At 40.2% G+C, this 20,802-nt stretch overlaps 1 protein-coding gene across 4 annotated transcripts in view; it reads left to right on the forward strand.

Annotated features, from left to right (window-relative positions):
* VCAN (versican) overlaps positions 1-20,802 on the forward strand; it is a 120,295-nt gene that overhangs the window by 69,982 nt on the left and 29,511 nt on the right. For 2 of the 4 annotated variants that reach the window (XM_086412877.1, XM_086412878.1), the window contains 5 exons: positions 257-5,482; positions 8,723-8,836; positions 12,127-12,240; positions 17,383-17,541; positions 18,753-18,835. In XM_086412877.1, the coding sequence (XP_086269003.1) occupies positions 257-5,482; positions 8,723-8,836; positions 12,127-12,240; positions 17,383-17,541; positions 18,753-18,835 (5,696 nt within the window). The remainder of the gene's footprint in view (positions 1-256; positions 5,483-8,722; positions 8,837-12,126; positions 12,241-17,382; positions 17,542-18,752; positions 18,836-20,802) is intronic. The other 2 variants (XM_086412879.1, XM_086412880.1) reach the window with 1 other exon arrangement.

The following is a 20,802-nucleotide window of genomic DNA, read 5'->3' on the forward strand; positions in this document are numbered from 1 at the left end:
GTGGTTTTGTTAAACATGTTGAAGAGCTTTTGTGACCTGTTGCTACAGTTGGATTTATCTTTCCCGTTGTTAATATCAAACAGCAAATGCGAAGACTGAGAACCATGTGTAGAAGGGTGATTGCTCTTACTGTGAACAGATTTGAATCCTTCTTTTTGTGTGAGAGTGTGATCAGCCAGCCTTGCTATCGATTTCTTCTATCGTACACTGCCAAATCTTCTATTTAAGTATTGTGAAAACTCTTTGTTTTTTTCAGGTCGAATGAGTGATTTCAGTGTAAGTGGTCATCCAATAGATTCAGAATCTAAAGAAGATGAGCCTTGTAGTGAAGAAACAGATCCAGAGCACGATCTAATTGCTGAAATTTTACCTGAGTTACTTGGTATGTTGCACAGTGAAGAGGATGAAGAAGATGAGGAGTGTGCCAATGCCACTGATGTCACGACCACCCCATCCGTGCAGTACATAAATGGGAAGCATGTAGTTACCACTGTTCCCAAGGACCCAGAAGCAGCAGAAGCTAGGCGTGGCCAGTTCGAAAGTGTTGCACCTTCTCAAAATTTTTCAGACAGCAGTGAAAGTGATAGCCATCAGTTTATAATCACCCATGCTGGACTGTCCACTGCCATGCAACCTAATGAATCTAAAGAAACAACGGAGTCCCTTGAAATTACGTGGAGACCCGAGATTTACCCTGAAACAGCAGAGCCTTTCTCAAGTGGCGAGCCTGATAGTTTCCCCACAGCCTCAATCCATGAGGGAGAAGCCACTGAGGGGCCAGACTCAATCACAGAGAAAAATCCTGAACTTGATCATCTGGTGCATGAACATGCTGAATCGGTACCTCTGTTTCCTGAAGAGTCTTCAGGAGATGCTGCCATTGACCAGGAATCTCAAAAAATCATCTTTTCAGGGGCTACCGAAGGAACGTTTGGTGAAGAGGCAGAAAAAAGTTCTACCACACATACTCCAAGTATGGTTGCAAGTTCTGTATCAGCACCTGTCTCAGAGGATGCATCATTTATCTTAACAGGCACTCCACAGTCTGATGAGCCGTTGTCCACAGTAGAAAGCTGGATGGAAATAACCCCTAGACACACTGTCGAGTTCTCGGGAAGTCCTTCAATTCCAATTCCGGAAGGCTCTGGGGAAGCAGAAGAAGACAAAGATAAAATATTTGCCATGATAACTGATTTATCACAGAGAAATACTACAGACCCCCGCGTTACTTCAGACACCAGCAAGATCATGATCACGGAGAGCCTTGTGGATGTTCCTACAACCACTGTATATTCAATTTCTGAACAGGTTTCTGCAGTAGTGCCTACCAAATTTGTAAGGGAGACAGACACTTATGAGTGGGTTTTCAGTCCACCTCTGGAGGAAACAACAAGGAAAGAGGAGGAGAAGGGAACTACAGGTACAGCTTCTACAATTGACGTACGTTCCCCTACACAGCGATTAGATCAGTTTGTTTCACCCTCTGAGTTAGAAAGCTCAAGTGAAACTCCACCTGATGATTCAGCAGCTGCTACTAGGAAGAGTTTCACGTCCCAGATGATACCCACACAGTCTGAAAGGGAAACGACAAGTTCTACCATTGTCTTTACAGAAACAGAAGTTTTAGACAATCTGGCAGCACAGACCACAGATCCCAGCCTTAGCAGTCAACCTGGGGTTCTGGAAGGGTCACCTACTGTCCCAGGGAGCCCCGTCTCTCTCTTTATGGAGCAGGGCTCCGGAGAAGCTGCTGTTGACCCAGAAACCACCACTGTTTCTTCACTTTCATTAAATTTAGAGCCTGAAATTCTAGCTGAAGAGGAGGCAGCTGGCACTTGGTCTCCAAATGTGGAAACTGTATTCCCTTTTGAGCCAACCGAACAAGTCTTCAGTACTGCAGTGGTCAGGGAGGTTGCTGAAACTATAAGCCAAACATCTAAGGAAAACTTGGTTTCAGAGATCTCAGGAGAGCCAACTCACAGGGCAGAAATAAAGGGCTTTTCTACAGATTTTCCTTTGGAGGAAGATTTCAGTGGTGACTTCAGAGAATACTCGACAGTATCTTATCCCATAACAAAAGAAGAAATAGTGATGATGGAAGGCTCAGGGGATGCAGCATTTAAGGATACCCAGATGTTACCATCTGTAACACCTACCTCGGACCTCAGTAACCACACTGCTGACTCGGAAGAACCTGGCAGCACTTTGGTCAGCACCTCAGTCAGCACCTCAGCCTTCCCTTGGGAAGAATTCACAGCCTCTGCTGAGGGCTCAGGTGAGCCCTTGCTCTCAGTAAGCAGCTCTGTTGACCAAGTGTTTCCCAGTGCCGCGGGAAAAGCCTCTGGAACAGATTCCCCATTTATTGACCAACGATTGGGAGAAGAAGGTGCTATCAATGAAACTGATCAAAGATCCACCATTTTGCCAACAGCAGAAGCTGAGAGTACTAAAGCTTCAACCGAAGAGGGGGAGGTGAAGGAGAATCACACAGTTTCAACGGACTTTCCCCCAACTGTGGAGCCAGACGAATTATGGCCTAGACAAGAAGTCAACCCTGTAAGGCAAGGAAATGGAAGTGAAATAGTATCAGAGGAAAAGACTCAAGAACAAGAATCTTTTGAACCCCTTCAAAGCTCTGTTGCACCAGAACAAACAACTTTTGATTCACAGACATTTCCTGAACCTGGACTCCAAACCACAGGTTATTTCACACTAACGACAAAGAAAACTTACAGTACTGATGAGAGAATGGAGGAGGAAGTCATTTCCTTAGCTGACGTGTCCACTCCAACTCTAGATTCAAAGGGCTTGGCATTGTACACTACTCTCCCTGAAGTTACTGAAAAATCCCATTTTTTCTTAGCTACTGCCTCAGTGACTGAATCAGTACCAGCTGAAAGTGTAACTGCAGGTTCAACCATCAAAGAGGAAGAGAGTATAAAACCCTTTCCCAAAGGTACGAGCCCGATAATTAAAGAGTCAGATACAGATCTTATATTCTCTGGACTGGGATCTGGGGAAGAAGTTTTGCCTACTCTAGGATCAGTGAATTTTACTGAAATAGAACAAGTCCTTAGCACATTATATCCCCTGACTTCTCAAGTACAAAGTTTAGAAGCCAGCATCTTAAATGATACAAGTGGAGACTATGAGGGAATGGAAAATGTAGCAAATGAAATGAGACCACTCATTTCCAAAACAGACAGCATTTTTGAAGATGGTGAGACAGCATCCAGCACAACGCTACCAGAAATTTTAAGTGACGCCAGAACAGAAGGGCCCTTCACGGCACCTCTCACTTTTTCCACAGGCCCCGGACAGCCTCAAAATCAGACGCACCGTAGGGCAGAAGAAATCCAGACCAGTAGACCACAGCCTCTGACTGATCAAGTCTCTAGCGAGAATTCTATGACAGCAGAAACTAAAGAAACAGCAACCTCTGCCACTGATTTTCTGGCTAGAACATATGATCTTGAAATGGCCAAAGGATTTGTTACATCAACACCGAAACCATCTGACCTGTTTTATGAACATTCTGGAGAAGGTTCTGGGGAATTGGATGCCGTTGGTGCAGAAGTCCACGCTTCTGGAATGACTCAGGCAACTAGGCAAGGAAGCACCACATTTGTTTCTGATAGATCCCTGGAAAAACATCCCAAGGTTCCAAGTGTCGAAGCTGTTACTGTTAATGGATTCCCGACAGTTTCAATGGTGCTGCCGCTTCATCCTGAGCAGAGAGAAGGCTCTCCTGAAGCAACCGGCACACCGGCAAGCACAGCATCATATGAGAAGGCCACAGAAGGTGCGGCAGATAGTTTCCAAGACCATTTCGGGGGATTCAAGGATTCCACGCTGAAACCCGACAAAAGAAAAGCCACTGAAAGTATTATTATAGATCTGGACAAAGAGGACAAGGATTTAATATTGACAATGACGGAGAGTACCATCCTTGAAATTATACCTGAGCTCACATCAGATAAAAATACTATCATAGATATTGATCACACTAAACCAATATATGAAGACATCCTTGGAATGCAGACAGACTTGGATCCAGAAGTACCCTCGGGACCGCCTGACAGTAGTGAAGAGAGCACTCAAGTTCAAGAGAAGTATGAGGCAGCTGTTAACCTGTCTTCAACCGAGGAAAACTTTGAGGCTTCTGGTGATATTCTGCTGGCTAATTACACTCAGGCAACACCTGAATCGAAGGCTCCTGAAGACAGAAATCCATTAGATCACACAGACTTTATCTTCACGACTGGGATCCCCATCCTTAGCTCAGAGACAGAATTAGACGTTTTGCTTCCCACAGCCACATCTCTGCCCATTCCTAGTAAGTCTGCCACAGTTAATCCAGAGTCAAAAACTGAAGCCAAAACCCTGGAGGACATCTTTGAATCAAGCACTTTGTCTGATGGCCAAGCTATTGCAGACCAAAGTGAAGTCATATCAACGTTGGGCTATTTGGAAAGGACACAGAATGAGGATGAAGCAAAGAAATATGTAAGTCCCTCTTTCCAACCAGAGTTCTCTTCTGGGGCTGAGGAGGCACTGACAGATCCTACCCCCTACGTAAGTATTGGTACTACCTACCTGACGGCTCAGAGTTTAACAGAGGCACCTGATGTGATGGAAGGAGCCCGTCTGCCGGATTCCATCGACACATCCACAGTTTCAGCTTTTTCAGAGCTGCTCTCTCAGACACCATCATTTCCTCCACTCAGCATCCACTTAGGCAGTGGAGACTCTGAGCACTCAGAGGACTTGCAGCCAAGTGCTCTGCCAAGTACAGATGCCAGCACACCCCCGGTATCCTCAGGAGAACTTGCAAACATTGAAGCGACTTTCAAACCCTCAAGTGAAGAAGACTTTCACATAACTGAGCCTCCATCCTTACCTCCTGACACAGAGCCTTCAGAAGATGAAAGTAAGCCTAAACTATTAGAACCAACGGAGGCTTCTGCCACAGAACTAATTGCTCAAGAAGAAATTGAGATTTTCCAAAATTCTGACAGCACAACCAGTGTCCAGGTTTCTGGGGAAACAGTCAAGGTGTTTCCCAGTATTGAAACCCCTGAGGCTGAGGCTATTGTCACAGCTGCAAGTGAAACGAAGTTAGAAGGTGCTACACTGCGGCCACATTCTACTTCTGCTTCTGTGATTCACGGGGTCGAGGCAGGTGTGGTGCCTCAGCCCAGCCCACAGACTTCTGAGTGGCCCACCATCCCTTCTCCTCTGGAAATAAGCCCTGAAACACAGGCAGCTTTGATCAGAGGGGAGGATTCCACAGTAGCGGCCCCCAAACAGCAAGTACCGACGAGGATGCTTGATTCTAATAAGCAGGCAACACTAAGCACCACAGAGTTAAATACTGAGCTTGCAACACCATCATTTCCCCTTCTGGAAACTTCTAACGAAACCAGTTTCCTGATTGGCATTAATGAAGAGTCAGTGGAAGGCACAGCAGTCTATTTACCAGGTAAGGACACAACGTTGATAAATCTGTTTCCAAACGTGGAAACAGTCCCTTGGTCCTAACATATTTATTTATATAATTGTGTTGTACTGTGAAAGGGGTGAAGGTTCTTTGTATTGTTCACATACAGCAGAACAGGCCATAGTATTGATTCCCTAATGAGATGCAAAGAAAGTAAGTATAGACTGGGGGCTTCCAAGATAAACTTTGTATTTTTCTGGGTTTAAGAAACATGTTGTTTCTTTTTTTTTTTTCAATTGCAACATGGAAAACCTGAAGTTGTTAATGGTATAAAAATTCAATTTGACTTTATCCACAACTTACGTATGACTTTGTCTTAGGTCCCATAGTTATGCATCTTAGTTTTAGGAACAGGAAAAGTATCTTATTAAAAACAAAACAAAACAAAACTCTAATGAATGGGTGTTATTATGGCAATATTAAAATCTGTCAGGCCTTTACAAATGAGACTAGTAAGTAACTCTAATAAATACTTAACATGGTTCACACAATATCGGTTATAAGTTCATACTTTTGTGTAATTTCCTTGCTTTAGATAGGTAGTCTACCTAATGCTTCTAACACAGTGCCTAGCCACAGTGAGTATTCATTTAGTATATATTCAAACTCTGCCTGTTGAGAGATTTCTAGTTTTTTGCTGAGTAGACAGGAAGCATGAATTTGATACTGGTTCATATAGACTATGCCATTTGAGCTTCACAGAAAGGCCACAATGCGTACATTATTATCTCCATTTAAAAGGGTAGGGCGTGGAGGTTCAGAGAGGCTCTGTAATTGGCCCAGGGTTGTAGCCACACACATCATGGTAAAGTGGTATTTGAACCCAGATGGGCCTCGCTCCAGAGTAGGTGGTTTTTTCCACTGGTCTTTGGTGGTTTTCTGTTAATATAGTATAAAAATGAATAATATTTAATTACATGTAAAGCAGAGATCTTGGAATATTTACTCTGTAGAATTTATTTTCCTTTTAGTCTAGTTGATAATGTTGAAAAGTTGAGTTTAATGGTGTTTTCCAAGAACGGTGGGAATAATAATGTTAGTGGAATCCATAAGTAGCTATCACCACCTAGTTGCTACCTAGAAAAAGAAAAAAAGAAACCAAAAAATAGTACTTCTAGGACTGTGCTGATTAAAAATATGTTTTATTTTAATGAGTATGTTTTTACAGCATGGCTATACTTAAGAGTTATTCTTCTGAGCGTTGCAACCTTATCTTTTGTGCTACCAATGCTTCAGTTTTGTTGTGCTTCAGATAGAGTGAAATAGTCATAAAGTGTAACTTTTATAAATGATGAAGTATTTTGTGAATACATCTGATCAAAGGTGGCTGATGGATTTTTGTGTTTTTTTTTTTTTTTTGGTCACTCTTGATTGAATCTGTAAATGATAACCTAGTAATCTGGCCAATATTTATTCTTTTGTAATTTAGTTGAAATATACTTCAGATTAGAGGAAATATGATAGAGAAATCACTGGTAATAAATGTATCTATAGAGAGAGTTGGATTTGACAAATGAGAAATGTGTACCAGTTGCCCAATTCGTAATGTTTACCTAGAATCAGAGCTTGCGTCCTTGCAAAACCAAGTGTCACTTTAGGTGAATTCAATAAAAAAAGCTCCTATTGGATCGCCTGGTCTATTTGCTGCAGTTTCAACTTTCCGAGATGACTACACACTGCTTAGGGAAGAATGAAATGAGTGAAAACAAAACTGTTCTCCTGATCGAAACTGCCTTCAGTTCACAGCCCTCTCCCTGGCCAAGCCCGTGTCCTGCACTCTCGCATGATGTCCCGTGTCTGTGGTGGGAGTAACGCTGTACTTCACATTTCTGTGGCACGTCACTTTACCAACCACTTTCACTTTAGTGTCATTTTGGTTTTGCACTGAGAGCAGCATGTAGAAGTGTTGTTGACCGTAGCCTTGTCATCTAAGCAGCGTGTTTTCAAAAGCAGAAGGCAAAAGTAGGGAGATCTTTAGAACTATAGGGAGAATCTTAGCACAGTTGGGGTCACTTTTGAAGAAACAGTTGCAAGCATCTGAATTAACCTAATTATCATGAACCCACACGTGCACATGTGCCCCTATCAAGTCTTTCTAGTAGTCCAGAATTTGCTTAACACTCAGAAAGTGTGAGTTTGACTTTCCTGGGTGGGAAAGGCTCAGTTATTTTCTACAGCCATACCTGTTTCTCATGTTTCATAAGTGCATATCTTCTTTTCTTCATGTGCAATTATTTCAGACTTTCAGGTCTTAAAATTTTTGAAACTATATAGCCTATTTATTTCAGTTCTTTTGTAAAAAATGGTTAGCTCTCATTTGGATTCTTAAACATTGAAGCAAGGACTTCTGGAAAAGTGTTCAAATAATATATATAAGCTATTAATATAAATATAATTACCCATGCGATATTACAGAATAACAGATGTGCCTCAATTAGTCTAAAAGTACTTGGATTTAGAAAATATGTATTAAACTGTTTTCTCCTTATACATTTGTACCTCTGGCCTTTATATTGATCACCTAGGAGTGTCAATTTTGTGTTTTTAATAAGAAAATTGTAATAAAATTTTGGGGTTTCACTTGAGGTGAGATTTTTGTATTTGGGTTTGTTTTTACACAGTAGAGTTTAATCCATGTGTTGCTTTTCTTCAAGTATAGTTTAAAGGAGTACAATTGGAACGTGTTTTTGGAAAAAGCATATTAATGTAGCAGAAGAGACTTCAGTGCACACTTTCGAAGAAAAAGTTTCTGAGCATTAAGTGGTAAAAGGCAATAATAATTTAAATGATGGTAACAAGCCAATGCTAAAAAGAATGCATGTTCTGTGTATCCAGTCATTTCACATGAACTAACCTCGTTTAAAAGAATACATGTTCCATTCACTGTGCACATACGTGTAATCATTTTGACTAAAATCAATTGCCATTATCATGCCAACTAAATCTGCAGTAGAATATATTAATTAGTTGCCAGATACCATACAAAATACTGTTTAAAAATAATGATGATTGATTGGATTCCAGAAATGAATAGACGCAATTTGTAATAATTAGTTATAATGCCAAGAAACACTCCAGAGAGTAAAGTTAATCTTAATTTTTATGTGTAGTGCTATGGTAAAGCCTTATGTTATGGTAGCAAAAAATGGCATTTTTATGCTAAAATATGTTGAAACTGAGAGATGAGCCTAACTGCTCTTCTTACTTTCCTGAACCTGGTAGGACCTGATCGTTGCAAAATGAACCCGTGCCTCAATGGGGGCACCTGTTATCCTACTGAAACTTCCTACGTGTGCACCTGCGTGCCAGGATACAGTGGTGATCGGTGTGAACTTGGTAAGATGTTCTTCCCTGAAAGACCATAGTGCTTTTCCAGAAGACATATTGGGGGAGAGTTTATGTTGCTTGGATCCATCAGAGGATTTCAGAGAAGCCCATTGTAGATGAATGGTGTGTTAGATGAAATTAAAATCATAGAGTAATTTAAGTAGTCTATGGGAAACAGGGATAGATGTTTATTGAATTTTCTTGATATCACCAGGACTCAAGGAAGATTACTGAGGTCAGTTGTATTTATGTGTGGTTTTCACACTCAGGCTTTACAAATGTAAAGTTTGATATACAGTATTTGCTTACATACTGACAAAAATTTTAATCTGTCTCCAAATCTGTGTATCAATAAATTACCAATTTAAGTGCAAATTTCTTTTAAAAAGCTCTATTTAAAAAATGGATTTCCCAGGTGGCGCTAGTGGTAAAGAACCTGCTTGCCAATGCAGGAGACCTAAGAGACGCAGATTTGATCCCTGGGTCGGGAAGAGCCCCTGGAGAAGGAAATGGTGACCCACTCCAGCATCCTTGCCTGCGTAATCCCACAGACAGAGAAGCCTGGTGGGCTACAGTCCATGAGGTCACAGTCAGACATGACATAGTGACTAAACAACAATTTAAAAAATAGGGAGTTTTTATGTTTTGAGATGACTTGCTGCTCTGGCGTGTCATGGGAAAGTACCTTCTCTGGCTGTGCCCAGAGACCAGCCTAGTCCATTTCTCCCTCGAGGAGCTGTGACATTGTTGTCTTCCTCCTCTCTTTGGATTCCAAAGAACGTCATTGTCTCTTTACTAAATCAGTCCCTTTTACTTCCATTCTTATTTGGGGTTCCTTCTCCTGAAGAAAAATTTAAAAAGGACTCCAGTTTTGATTTGGCTAAATATAGACCTTGACCCTCAGAGAAGGTGATGGCACCCCACTCCAGTACTCTTGCTGGAAAATCCCATGGACAGAGGAGCCTGGTAGGCTGCCGTCCATGGGGTCGCACAGAGTTGGACACGACTGAAGCGACTTAGCAGTAGCAGCAGACCTTGACCCTAAGAAATAAAATGATGGGAGCTACTCATCGGGTGCTCCTTTTAGCAGTACCATAGTGGTTTTCTCATAATGACTGAATAAAGTTTATACTTTAGATTACACAGAAATGTTGAGATAAAACCCCCAGCATTCATGTTAAAAGAGTGCTTATCTTTAAAAAAAAAAAGAGCAAAAGTCAACAGAGCTAGTTCTATTTGTGTGCTAACCAGTGAAGACAGAGATCACAATCAGATCAGATCAGTCGCTCAGTCATGTCCGATTCTTTGCGACCCCATGCATCGCAGCACACCAGGCCTCCCTGTCCATCACCAACTCCCGGAGTTCACTGAGACTCATGTCCATCGAGTCACAATAGATAACACTTAAGAAATCATTATATCTTAAATATCAAATTTACATATTTTATGTGGTTTAGCTGCTAAATCCTATCTGTCTCTTTGCAATCCCCTGGACTGTAGCCTTCCAGGCTCTCCTGTCCAAGAAATTCTCCAGGCAGGAATACTGGAGTGGGTTACCATTTCCTTCTCCAGGGCATCTTCCTGACCCAGGGATCAAGATAGGTCTCCTGCATTGGCAAACAGGTTCTTTACCACTGAGCCACGTGGGAAGCCCTCAAATTTATGTGTGCAGTATAAAAGTATATGTGTGACCCCCATTTTTTTTCACATTACAATCAATTGAAAATATTTAATGAGTTAATATATGTGAAACTGTTTGATCAATGACTGGCACTTAGCAAACAATATAAAACCATTATTATGATATTAATATATTATCATTTCTACTAAGGTCATTTCTTTAGGTAAGAATACAGCATATACCTCTTAGAAATTTAATTTATTTTTTATATTTATTTTTGGGCTTCCCTTGTGGCTCAGTGGTAAAGAATCTGCCTGCTATATGGGAGATGCAGGAGATGTGGGTTAGATCCCTGCGTTGAGAAGATCCTCTGGAGGAGGGGATGGCAACTCACTCCATATTCTTGCCTGGAGAACCCCCACTGACAGAAGAGCCTGTCAGGCTACAGTCCAGGGGGTCGCAAAGAGGTGGACATGACCAAAGTGACCGAACACACATATATTCATTTTTAATACTTATATAAACATTAACTAAATTTTTAGTGTAACTGCAAAATGCAATGAAATAAAGGTATTAGTTTCATCACAAGAGATCATAGATGTCTGTTAGAAAGTTTGTATTCAATATAGACACTGAAATTAGGGAGGATTTTCATAAGTGGGAGAGAAAGACTCAACACAGCAAACAAAAGCAGAGACCGCAAACGCAGGATGTGTCTGGGGGACCACGAGTATTCTGGATGCCTACTTAGTGGGTTGTGAGAGAGAAACGCTGGGAAAGAACAGTGGAAAGCTAGTGGGATCTAGTCTAAAGTCTAAGACTTTAGTGTACATGAGAATCACCTGGAGGGCTTGGTAAAACACAATTTGTTGTTCCCATCCTCCAAATACCAGTCAGTAAGTCTTGGATGGGCCTGGGAACATGCATTTCTGATATTCTCAGGTGATATCGATACTGCTGGTCCAGGGACCGCATTCTGACGACTGCCACCCTGGATAATCGGTGTCTGCGGAATGCTTAGATGCCAATGAGGGAGAATGGATATGTGTATATATGGCTGAGTCCCTTTGCTGTGCGCCTGAAACTATCACAGCATTGTTAATTGGCTATACTCCAATATAAAATTAAAAGTTTTGTAAAAATTGAAAAATACATTTAAACATTTAAAAAGATTTAAAAAAAGCCAGTGAATAAAATTATCTTGATGGTGCCTAAAGAAGATGACAGTCAGCTGAATGAAGGATCTATTGGAAAGGGAAGGGTCTGGAGGCTATGAAGCCAGTGAAGTATTTTCAGTGTTTCACAACTGAGGTGGTCAGAGCATGAGTCAGAATTCGGGGTGGGAAGGCTAGGGGGATTCTTTATTGGTTTTAATGCTCATGGGACTCATCTAACAGCAATGGAGATAATGACCTTACTCTGAATATACTTGAAATTTTCTTAGGGTTGCCAGATTTAACAAATAAAAATATTAGATCAGTGACACTTAAATTTCAGATTTAAAAAAGAAGAGTTTTTAGTACAAGTTTGCCCTAAATAAAGGATGTGACATACTAAAATTTCTTTTTTTTAATCTGGAATTCAAATTTAACTGGCTATCCTGTATTTTACCTGGCAATCTTATGAAATAGGATCTTTTGACCTTTTACTGAAAGTACTTTTGTGGCTTTTATTATAGATTTTGATGAATGTCATTCTAATCCTTGTCGCAATGGAGCCACATGTATTGACGGTTTTAATACCTTCAGGTGTCTCTGCCTCCCGAGCTACGTTGGTGCACTTTGTGAGCAAGGTAAGAGCTTTTGCAACATGTGCATGAAGAACAGTATTGATACTTCATCTCAACTGTTAATTCTGGACAGCCCTTTGTCATAATTATTTGGATTTTATTGTTGTTGTTGTTAGCAATTTTGACCATACTGTATATTCTTTTCTGCAGAGGAAATTCGCAGATTGCCAAAATACATTAGGTTTCCTGATGCGTTTTTAGCTCACAACATTTGAACAATAATGTTCATTTGATCATTTTTGTTTTACTGATAGAATGGAATTGCAGACAGGCATGCTGAGCCTTTAAGGACATCCATCCACCAAAAGGAACACTGTGGTACATATTCTTCCTGGGGACAGACTAGTCATGGACCTTAATTACATATGTAGCTTGTACCAAGGATATTGAATTCAGTGTTAATTGCCTTTATTTTCTCCTCTCAGCATTTGAGACTCAATGGTCTTACTGTTCATAGTTGATCATCTCTGGAGAATGAGTTAATGCAGTTGTGTGAATACATTCACCTTGACTTGGCAAATACTACAGAAAAGATATTATGAACCAGGTTTCTTTCCTACTGAAGAAAAATCTATTTTTTTCTGAATGAAAGGCCTAAATTCATGATGGCTTGAATTGAGTGATCCCTGTAATTTGCATTTTATGGCCAACCTGAGAGTGTATTTTGGGTGGTTAACGGTAACATTTCTGAGCCCATCAATCAGAAACAGATCGCATACTCAGCACACTCAGTTTTGGAACATCGATTTCCTCTCCTTAAAGTCATACAGTGGTTTGGCTTTGATAAAAGTGCTTAATGCCAAACTTCCATTCCACCAGACAAAATGAAAATGAGTGTCTAATAACTCAGACACATTGGTCTGGCCCCACATTCCGCTTTGCAGCATGAATCTGGATGTCAACACAATTAAAGCAAAGCTAAAAGGAGTGTGCATTGCATTGCCAAAGGAAAGGGATGGATGATGTTTGGGTTTTTTAGGGTTTTCTTTTCTTTTTCCTTACTGCATAGGATGGGTCTGTTTCAAAATTGTAAAATATAAATATGATAATTGACCAAACAAGATCCTCTTCTTTAAAGAAAACAGTAGGAAAGATGCTATTTTTTGAAGGAAACGATAGGGTGAGGTGCTTGAGCCTTTTGTATGTGTTAAAATGATTCTGGCTTCACTTAGTTCCCAGTACAAGGAGTGATTCAAAAAATTATTTGTGCCGCAAGTGTTCTGAACACCTGCAGTCTTACAGGCACTGTTCTGGGTGCTGGTGATAGAGCTCTGAACAAAACAAAGGCTCTGATCTTCTTGACTCAGCATAATTCTTGGCAGGGAATACAAAGAGATACTCTTTGTTGGTTACTTTTTAATTTACCACGTGCTTCAAGGTACACCATTTCCTTTGGCTGACAGCAATATTTCTGTGGGTTAAGTGGACCAGAAATTGAGGCCCAGGAAGGAAAAGTGATGTGTTCAAGGTCACACAGCTAGTAAATTAGAGAGTGGGAAGAATGAACCTCAGTGGCCTTGGGAAGCCCAGATTTCTTCAACATCTTCACTCTTCTGAAGTAACTCTTAAGGAGAAGCATTTTATTTATATGTGAAGCTGATAGACTCAGCAGTAACATCTTTGGAAGGGAGTGTGGGGGCAATTACCTTTTACTTCCTTTTAAGAGAATATTAAAAAGAAAAAGTTTTCATTTTTCTTCTCGTTTCTGGTATCGCCTTTCAGGTACCTTCTATTTTATCTTACAGCAAGGTTCGCTGAGGAATAGCTACCCCAGTCTGTTTACCAGATGCAGCTGTGCTCCTGTGATTTACTGCCAGGACACTGAAAGATTTTTTTCTCCTCTTTTCAGGTTGCCTAAGAACAAATGTTTTCTTCATTAACAGCGGCATTGTTCTCTAAACAGTTTTCTATCCAAATTTCGGTGATGACTGTGTTGTTGTTTCTTCAGCTGACCTTTTCTGTTCTCTGCTTTAGTAACTTCCCAACTCCCAGCAACTCTGAAAGAGGGGACGCATTTGGTGGAATGATAACAGATCTTAAAATGTAGAAGAAGGTCTTAGAACCATGGAGGGACAGTTCTGTACACACAATTTGCCCCCAAGTCAAGATACATCTTGCCAAACAGAAGTGCCAGAGTGTTGACAGTTTCTTAAGGCTTGTGGGCTATATGTTAGGAGTGTTGAAAACGTTACCTATATAGCATAAGGAGAATAGAGTTTTAGTGAGGTTGTTTAAGAATGACAATTTCAGCCTCTGTGGTCGTGAACAAGTGTTGTTGTAATCTCCCCATCTTCCCCCAACATACACAGGCCAAACTAAATGTGGGACTTTGTAGTATAACCTATAGACTATAGGAGTCTTAAAGCATAAGAAATATTCCCAAACGTAGACTGATGCCTAAGAAAGCATCATCTGAAAGCATTGCCTTTTAATAAATAAGATGTGTATCACATTATTTTTAGCTAAGATTGAAAAGACAAACTGCTTCTGATAACTCCTTTCAGAATTGCATGCTAGAAGGTGCTGCTTGACACATTGTCCTTCATTACGTGTTTGTTAAATTCATGAATAATAAGGATTAAGTGAATTGGTGTGGTTATTTGGCTTCTTTAAAAAAAATTCACTCTGTTAAGTATTTGCACATCTATTTACAATCATTGGAAGAGTACAGATAAATAATCTGTCCCTGTTTGGTTTTAGCAGAAACACTGCCTCTATTTTCTGTACACATGTGCTAACTGAGAAAGGAACTGGGGCAGTGTCATGGTCATGTATCTAAATTTTTAGGATCATTTGGTTTTCTGTACTTAAGAGGAAAATACTTTCTCTTAGTGATGAAAGACAAAGAAAACCAGACCAAAACTGTTTAGGCTAATAGAGGATAAGAAAGAGGGTAGAGAATAATTTTTTTCTGATGTATTATTCAGTAAGCTAGGGATCCTCTAGAATCTTGAACTGTGTTTCTTCAAATAAATGATAATTTCCAAGGTTATGGTTGGATGGTATCACCAACTCGATGGACATGAGTTTGATCAAGCTCTGGGAGTTGGTGATGGACAGGGAAGCCTGGCGTGCTGCAGTCCCTGGGGTCACAGAGTCAGACATGACTGAGTGACTGAACTGAACTAATGCTATTACAGTATCACAGCACTGACTGGCAGTAAGGATATTTTAACAAATTTCCCGATTCTACCTCTCCCCCGCCCCCGCAACCCTTTCATATATAAAGATCTGTTTCCTCTACACCCCTCCCACTTCTCCTCTGAAATCTTCCATGTGAACTTTCCAAAAGAAAACCCACTATTTTCAAGTAGCCAAAATAGGCTTCCTTCTTGGGTTCTGAGTGCTACTGTTATAAAACTGCCTATCTGTGTCTTGAGTCCTTTCCTATGAGATTGGTGGTGTCCAAACAACTCTGTAATACAACTCAAAACTTCCAGTGCACATTGTTGAAATCAATTAGTCAGCTGGCTCTAACTAAACAACAGGCCTGATAGACTAAACTGAAATAAGGACTGTTTTCAGAGATAAGCTGCATCTGTTGTATGATTCTGGCTTAATCACTGAAGCCAGGAAAAATGTTAAGTCTCTCATCATGCATGATTTCCCACAATGAGTTATAGGAGGAGGAATAAATGGAGTGAGAATCAGGAAACAATATGACTTTCAGCTTGGCCCCCAAGTCAGACATATAAAATGAGCATTTATTTCATCTAATAGAGTTTTGTTATCTTCATCAATCAGTAAAATTTAGGGGAGGGGCGTCTGATCATTAGGTAATGTGGAGTTTTCACAGTGTCCCCACTTTCATAAACTTGGCCATTTTGTTCGTTTTTACATGTAACTGGTTCAATATCTTCATGAGATGCTTTATGAAAGTTAAAATGATTTCTATTGATCATCATTTAATGCATATTTTAATCTCACCTGTGAGTGGGCTTGGAGAAAGCAATGGCACCCCACTCCAGTACTCTTGCCTGGAAAATCCCATGGACAGAGGAGCCTGGTAGGCTGCAGTCCATGGGGTTGCTAAGAGTCGGACACGACTGAGCGACTTCACTTTCACTTTTCACTTTCCTGCATTGGAGAAGGAAATGGCAACCCACTCCAGTGTTCTTGCCTGGAGAATCCAGGGACGGCGGAGCCTGGTGGGCTGCCGTCTATGGGGTCACACAGAGTCGGACACGACTGAAGTGACTTAGCAGCAGCAGTGAGTGGGCTAGTCTGAGAAGGTTGCCAATGAGAAGTCAATGCTATGTGCAAGACTACTTTCTTTTGATATACTTAAAAAGTGGCAATCTAGAAAATATAGCTGAAGTTTACTGCCAGTGTAAAATTTAAACATATTTGACAAATGTTTTCATCTCACCAGGATACTGGTTATAGTATGCTTGTTTCAAAAGAGAAAAAGTATATGTATATATTAATACATATACACATATCTACATATGTGCATATGGCTTGATGAAATGAGGGGTACTAAGTTAAAGTCACTCTTGATAAACTTCAAATCCTGATGCTTTTGCACTGGGAGTTACCTATACTCCCTCTCCTTTTGGGAAAAAGGCTCACAGTTGTTAGTGATATCCCAGAAGCTGCCAATTGATGAATAATTTTTTTCTCTTAGTAAATCTACGTGACAAGAACCTGTGACCATGCAGCTCTCTCTCTGGGAAGTGGGGAAGGACTATTTCCAGAGCCTTTGAAGTCATTATGCAAATAGAGCATTCATAATCCTTTTAGCAAGAATTCTTATCTTATCATTTGACTGATTTCTCTTTAGAAAAGTTTGGTAAGAAATTATTAGCCCCAGTTGCTTCACAAGTGAGTCAGTAGACTCTGCAGCCTACAGAGGTTTTGATTGGCCCCTTTTCCAGTTTTTCTCCTGCTGATACTGGCTTTCATCAAGGAAAGTGCAGTTCGATAGTGCCTTTCCAGTCCTAAGATGTATTGTCACTCATTTGGCAGGAATCACCTGGGCTCTCTTTATCATGATTTCTTTGTCACTGTAACCAAAATTGGTGAATCCCTTGCTTCAGGGACATTGCATTGATGTGGCTTGGGATGTCTATGAACTTTTGGATGAGTGAACCAAGTTTGAATGATATAGGTGAGTTTAATAAGCCCATCCTTGTTTCTTCCCAGACACGGAGACATGTGACTATGGCTGGCACAAATTTCAAGGGCAGTGCTACAAGTACTTTGCCCATCGACGAACGTGGGATGCAGCTGAACGGGAATGCCGTCTGCAGGGCGCCCATCTCACCAGTATCCTGTCTCACGAGGAACAAATGTTTGTGAATCGTATGTACCAAATATACATGGGTTTTCATTCAATCAAATATACATGGGTTTTCATTCAATCTTACCACCTTCTTAGTTTTTCCTGTATCTAACTGAAACAAGTAGCATTCTCAGTTGTGACCCAACTTATTAAATCCCTCGTCTGTAAAATGCTTAAAATCATCTCTCCTATGTGAGTCCCCTATTTTGAGAAACATTCAACTGTAACATGGGCAGACATTTCTTGATTTGCCACCAGAAATGGTTGAAATAGCATGCTATAGGTGGAATCATATGAAATTGCTATTCAATCATTTTTTAACTTACAGAAATGACCACCTCTTAAGTTTCCAATCTAATTCTTCCCATACTTTTTGGTCTTTGAATATGTACATATGTTGTCTAAAGTTAAAGAGAAAATTGCTTTCAATTATTTTTATCCCACTAATTAAAATTAAATTATAATAGCACCCTAATGTTATTCTCTGTGCATAATTGGCTTATGGATGCTGAAAGCTAATGAAACTTATTACCAGAGCTGTTTAATAACTTCCTAGACTATGGCAAAGAGGAGGGCAGCTAGCTTTTATGTAGAAAATACATAGAAATTTTTTGCTCGTGAAACATTGTTTGATGATCTATTTAATATGTTCTTATGGTGCCTGCTATCTTTTAGAAGTTTGATTGTTAATTTGCAATCTGGGTAGAGGTTCATTTAAGTGTTTTCATGGTGTCTTTGCCTGTGACTCATTCCATGGTGAAAGTCATTATTTTTGAGGAAGTTTTGCAGAACTGTCCAGTCTAGGTGCTCACCATTAAAAATGCTTTGAGAAGAAACATGTGGCTTCCAAAATGAGTCTAGTATGGGTGAGATCTGTCACATTTTATTGGTTCACTGAACTTTTGCCAACTGCACAGCTTAATAAAAAAAAGTGGAAAGTTTCTATCGTGAGTAAAGATGGAAAAAATTACTTAATTGTAGTAAACTGCTAGGGAAATAATTGTCCATGTCTGATATTTTATTCACGATATTTGCAAATTAGCTTTTTAGTTTAAAACACGTTGGGCAGAAGAACAAAAGATAGTTAGACCATGAAAGATTTTTATGAGCAACTAAACAGAAATTCAGCCAGGAGAGGATTCATGATTCAGTCCAAAAATAACTTTCTTTGATACATTTCATCCATAATTGGGAAAGGCAATAAAAATGTCTGTGTTGTTCTCCTTCTCAGGTGTGGGCCATGATTATCAGTGGATAGGTCTCAATGACAAGATGTTTGAGCATGACTTCCGTTGGACTGATGGCAGCACACTGGTAAGTTGCTGATTAAAATGATACCAATTCTAGAACTTGGTACTGTGGGTTGCTGGCATTTTACTGAGACACATTAGGCTGCAGACCAATTAAACATCTTGCTCAGTGATATTTTCATCTAATCAGTGTAATATTTCATCTACTTGGTAAAATAGACAGGGGTTAAAATAGTTCATTCCCTGAGAACAGATCCAGCTACTAATATTAGTCAGGGTGGCCCTCTTAAAAGAAGAGTATATTGGATTTCCATTGAACAGGTAAACTGCACAATCATCAGAATTGCCTCAGGCCTGTCTTTCAGATGGTTATCTTTGTTTTTACAGCTTCAAAGCAAAAAGGGAAATAATAAATGTGACAGAAAACATCCTTTAAAAAAAAAACAAAACCTTTTCTTCTTACATAATTGCACTGGAAATCTGATATTATAAGGCATGGCTCATTTTTATCTGAGCAAAAAATGCTCATTTTTTTTTACATCTTAGAAAGGATTGTTGAATTATGATCTTATAAATTTCTTTCTATTCAAACTCAGTTGACTAATTATATGGTCTCTTAGATTTTTCTACCTCTTAAAGAAAAAAGTGATTTGATAATACTGCCCACATCCTTGAGTAGGCTTCAATAAGGTTCTTTAGTCAGGATGGGTGAAGCTGATTTGAGTCACTGCTAGTAAATGCATGAGTCTAATTCCTAAGAACTAGTTCAAGTGCAATGGCAACCCACTCCAGTACTCTTGCCTGGAAAATCCCATGGACAGAGGAGCCTGGTGGGCTGCAGCCCATGGGGTTGCTAAGAGTCGGACACGACTGAGCGACTTCACTTTCACTTTTCACTTTCCTGCATTGGAGAAGGAAATGGCAACCCACTCCAGTGTTCTTGCCTGGAGAATCCCAGGGACGGGGGAGCCTGGTGGGCTGCCGTCTAAGGGGTCGCACAGTCGGACAGGACTGAAGCAACTTAGCAGCAGCAGCAGCAGTTCAAGTGCAGCTAGCTATAGTGGTTGTTCTGGGCTCTGGCTGTTCATTAAAATCACCTGGGGAGCGTAATTTAAAAAAAAAACAAAAACTGGTGTCTAGGCTTCGGCTCAAATTCATTAAAGCAAAACCTCTGGCAGCTATATTTTCTAAGGGTTCCCTGGGTGATTCTAAAATGCAGACAAAGATTTGGGATCTACTAGGCTAGACAGTTAAGTGCAAATTCAATTCTAACTTAGATAAACAAGAGGAAAACCTGAAAATAATTTTTAAACACTTTTTGTGTGTGCTTAAGTTTCATTCATTACTGCCACTCATCTGGATTTAATGAGTTTGGCAAAATGTGAAGTTCATTCTAGAACAGACTCCAAACTAATTATTGTTTTCAGAAGTTCTGCTCTGCCTGTTCAGGAAAACTTTTCTGTGCTCTCCTGGACATGCCCCTCAGTTCATCTCTGTGTCCATCATTGTACTCAGCATTTTGTACTCATCTATTCTCCACAGTAACCTGTAAGAAAGGCATCAGGTGGTTTATTTTAATAGGAAAATGAAGGTCAGTTAGGCTAAACTTTTGCCCACAGTCACAATGCTATTAAGGGGAGAAGCCATAGGCTTTCTCCTAGCTGGTACCTCCTTGACTTTAAAAAGGGTATCCCTTATCACATTTTGCCTTTAGGAACCCTAAAATACCCTGGCTTGCACTGTCTCTGTCATCACTCCTTATATTTAATCAACATTGTTTGTCGTTTGTGTCCATAAGTAAGTTCTTTGGTAAGAGGCAGAAAAAGTACAGAAAGTAGTTTGTCCATAAAATATATTCTCAGTAAGGTATAGGATTTCAGCCCTTGTACCAGGAGTCTTAGGCTTCCCTGGTGGCTCAGACAGTAATGAATCTGCCTGCAATATGGGAGACCCAGGTTCAGTCCCTGGGTTGGAAATACCCCTTGGAGAAGTGAATGGATACCCACTCCAGTGTTCTTGCTTGGAGAATTC

Source organism: Bos grunniens, chromosome 7 (genome assembly GCF_055505025.1).
Source record: "Bos grunniens cultivar Pamir isolate PY7600 chromosome 7, Bosgru_T2T1.0, whole genome shotgun sequence".
Taxonomy (NCBI): Eukaryota; Metazoa; Chordata; class Mammalia; order Artiodactyla; family Bovidae; genus Bos; species Bos grunniens.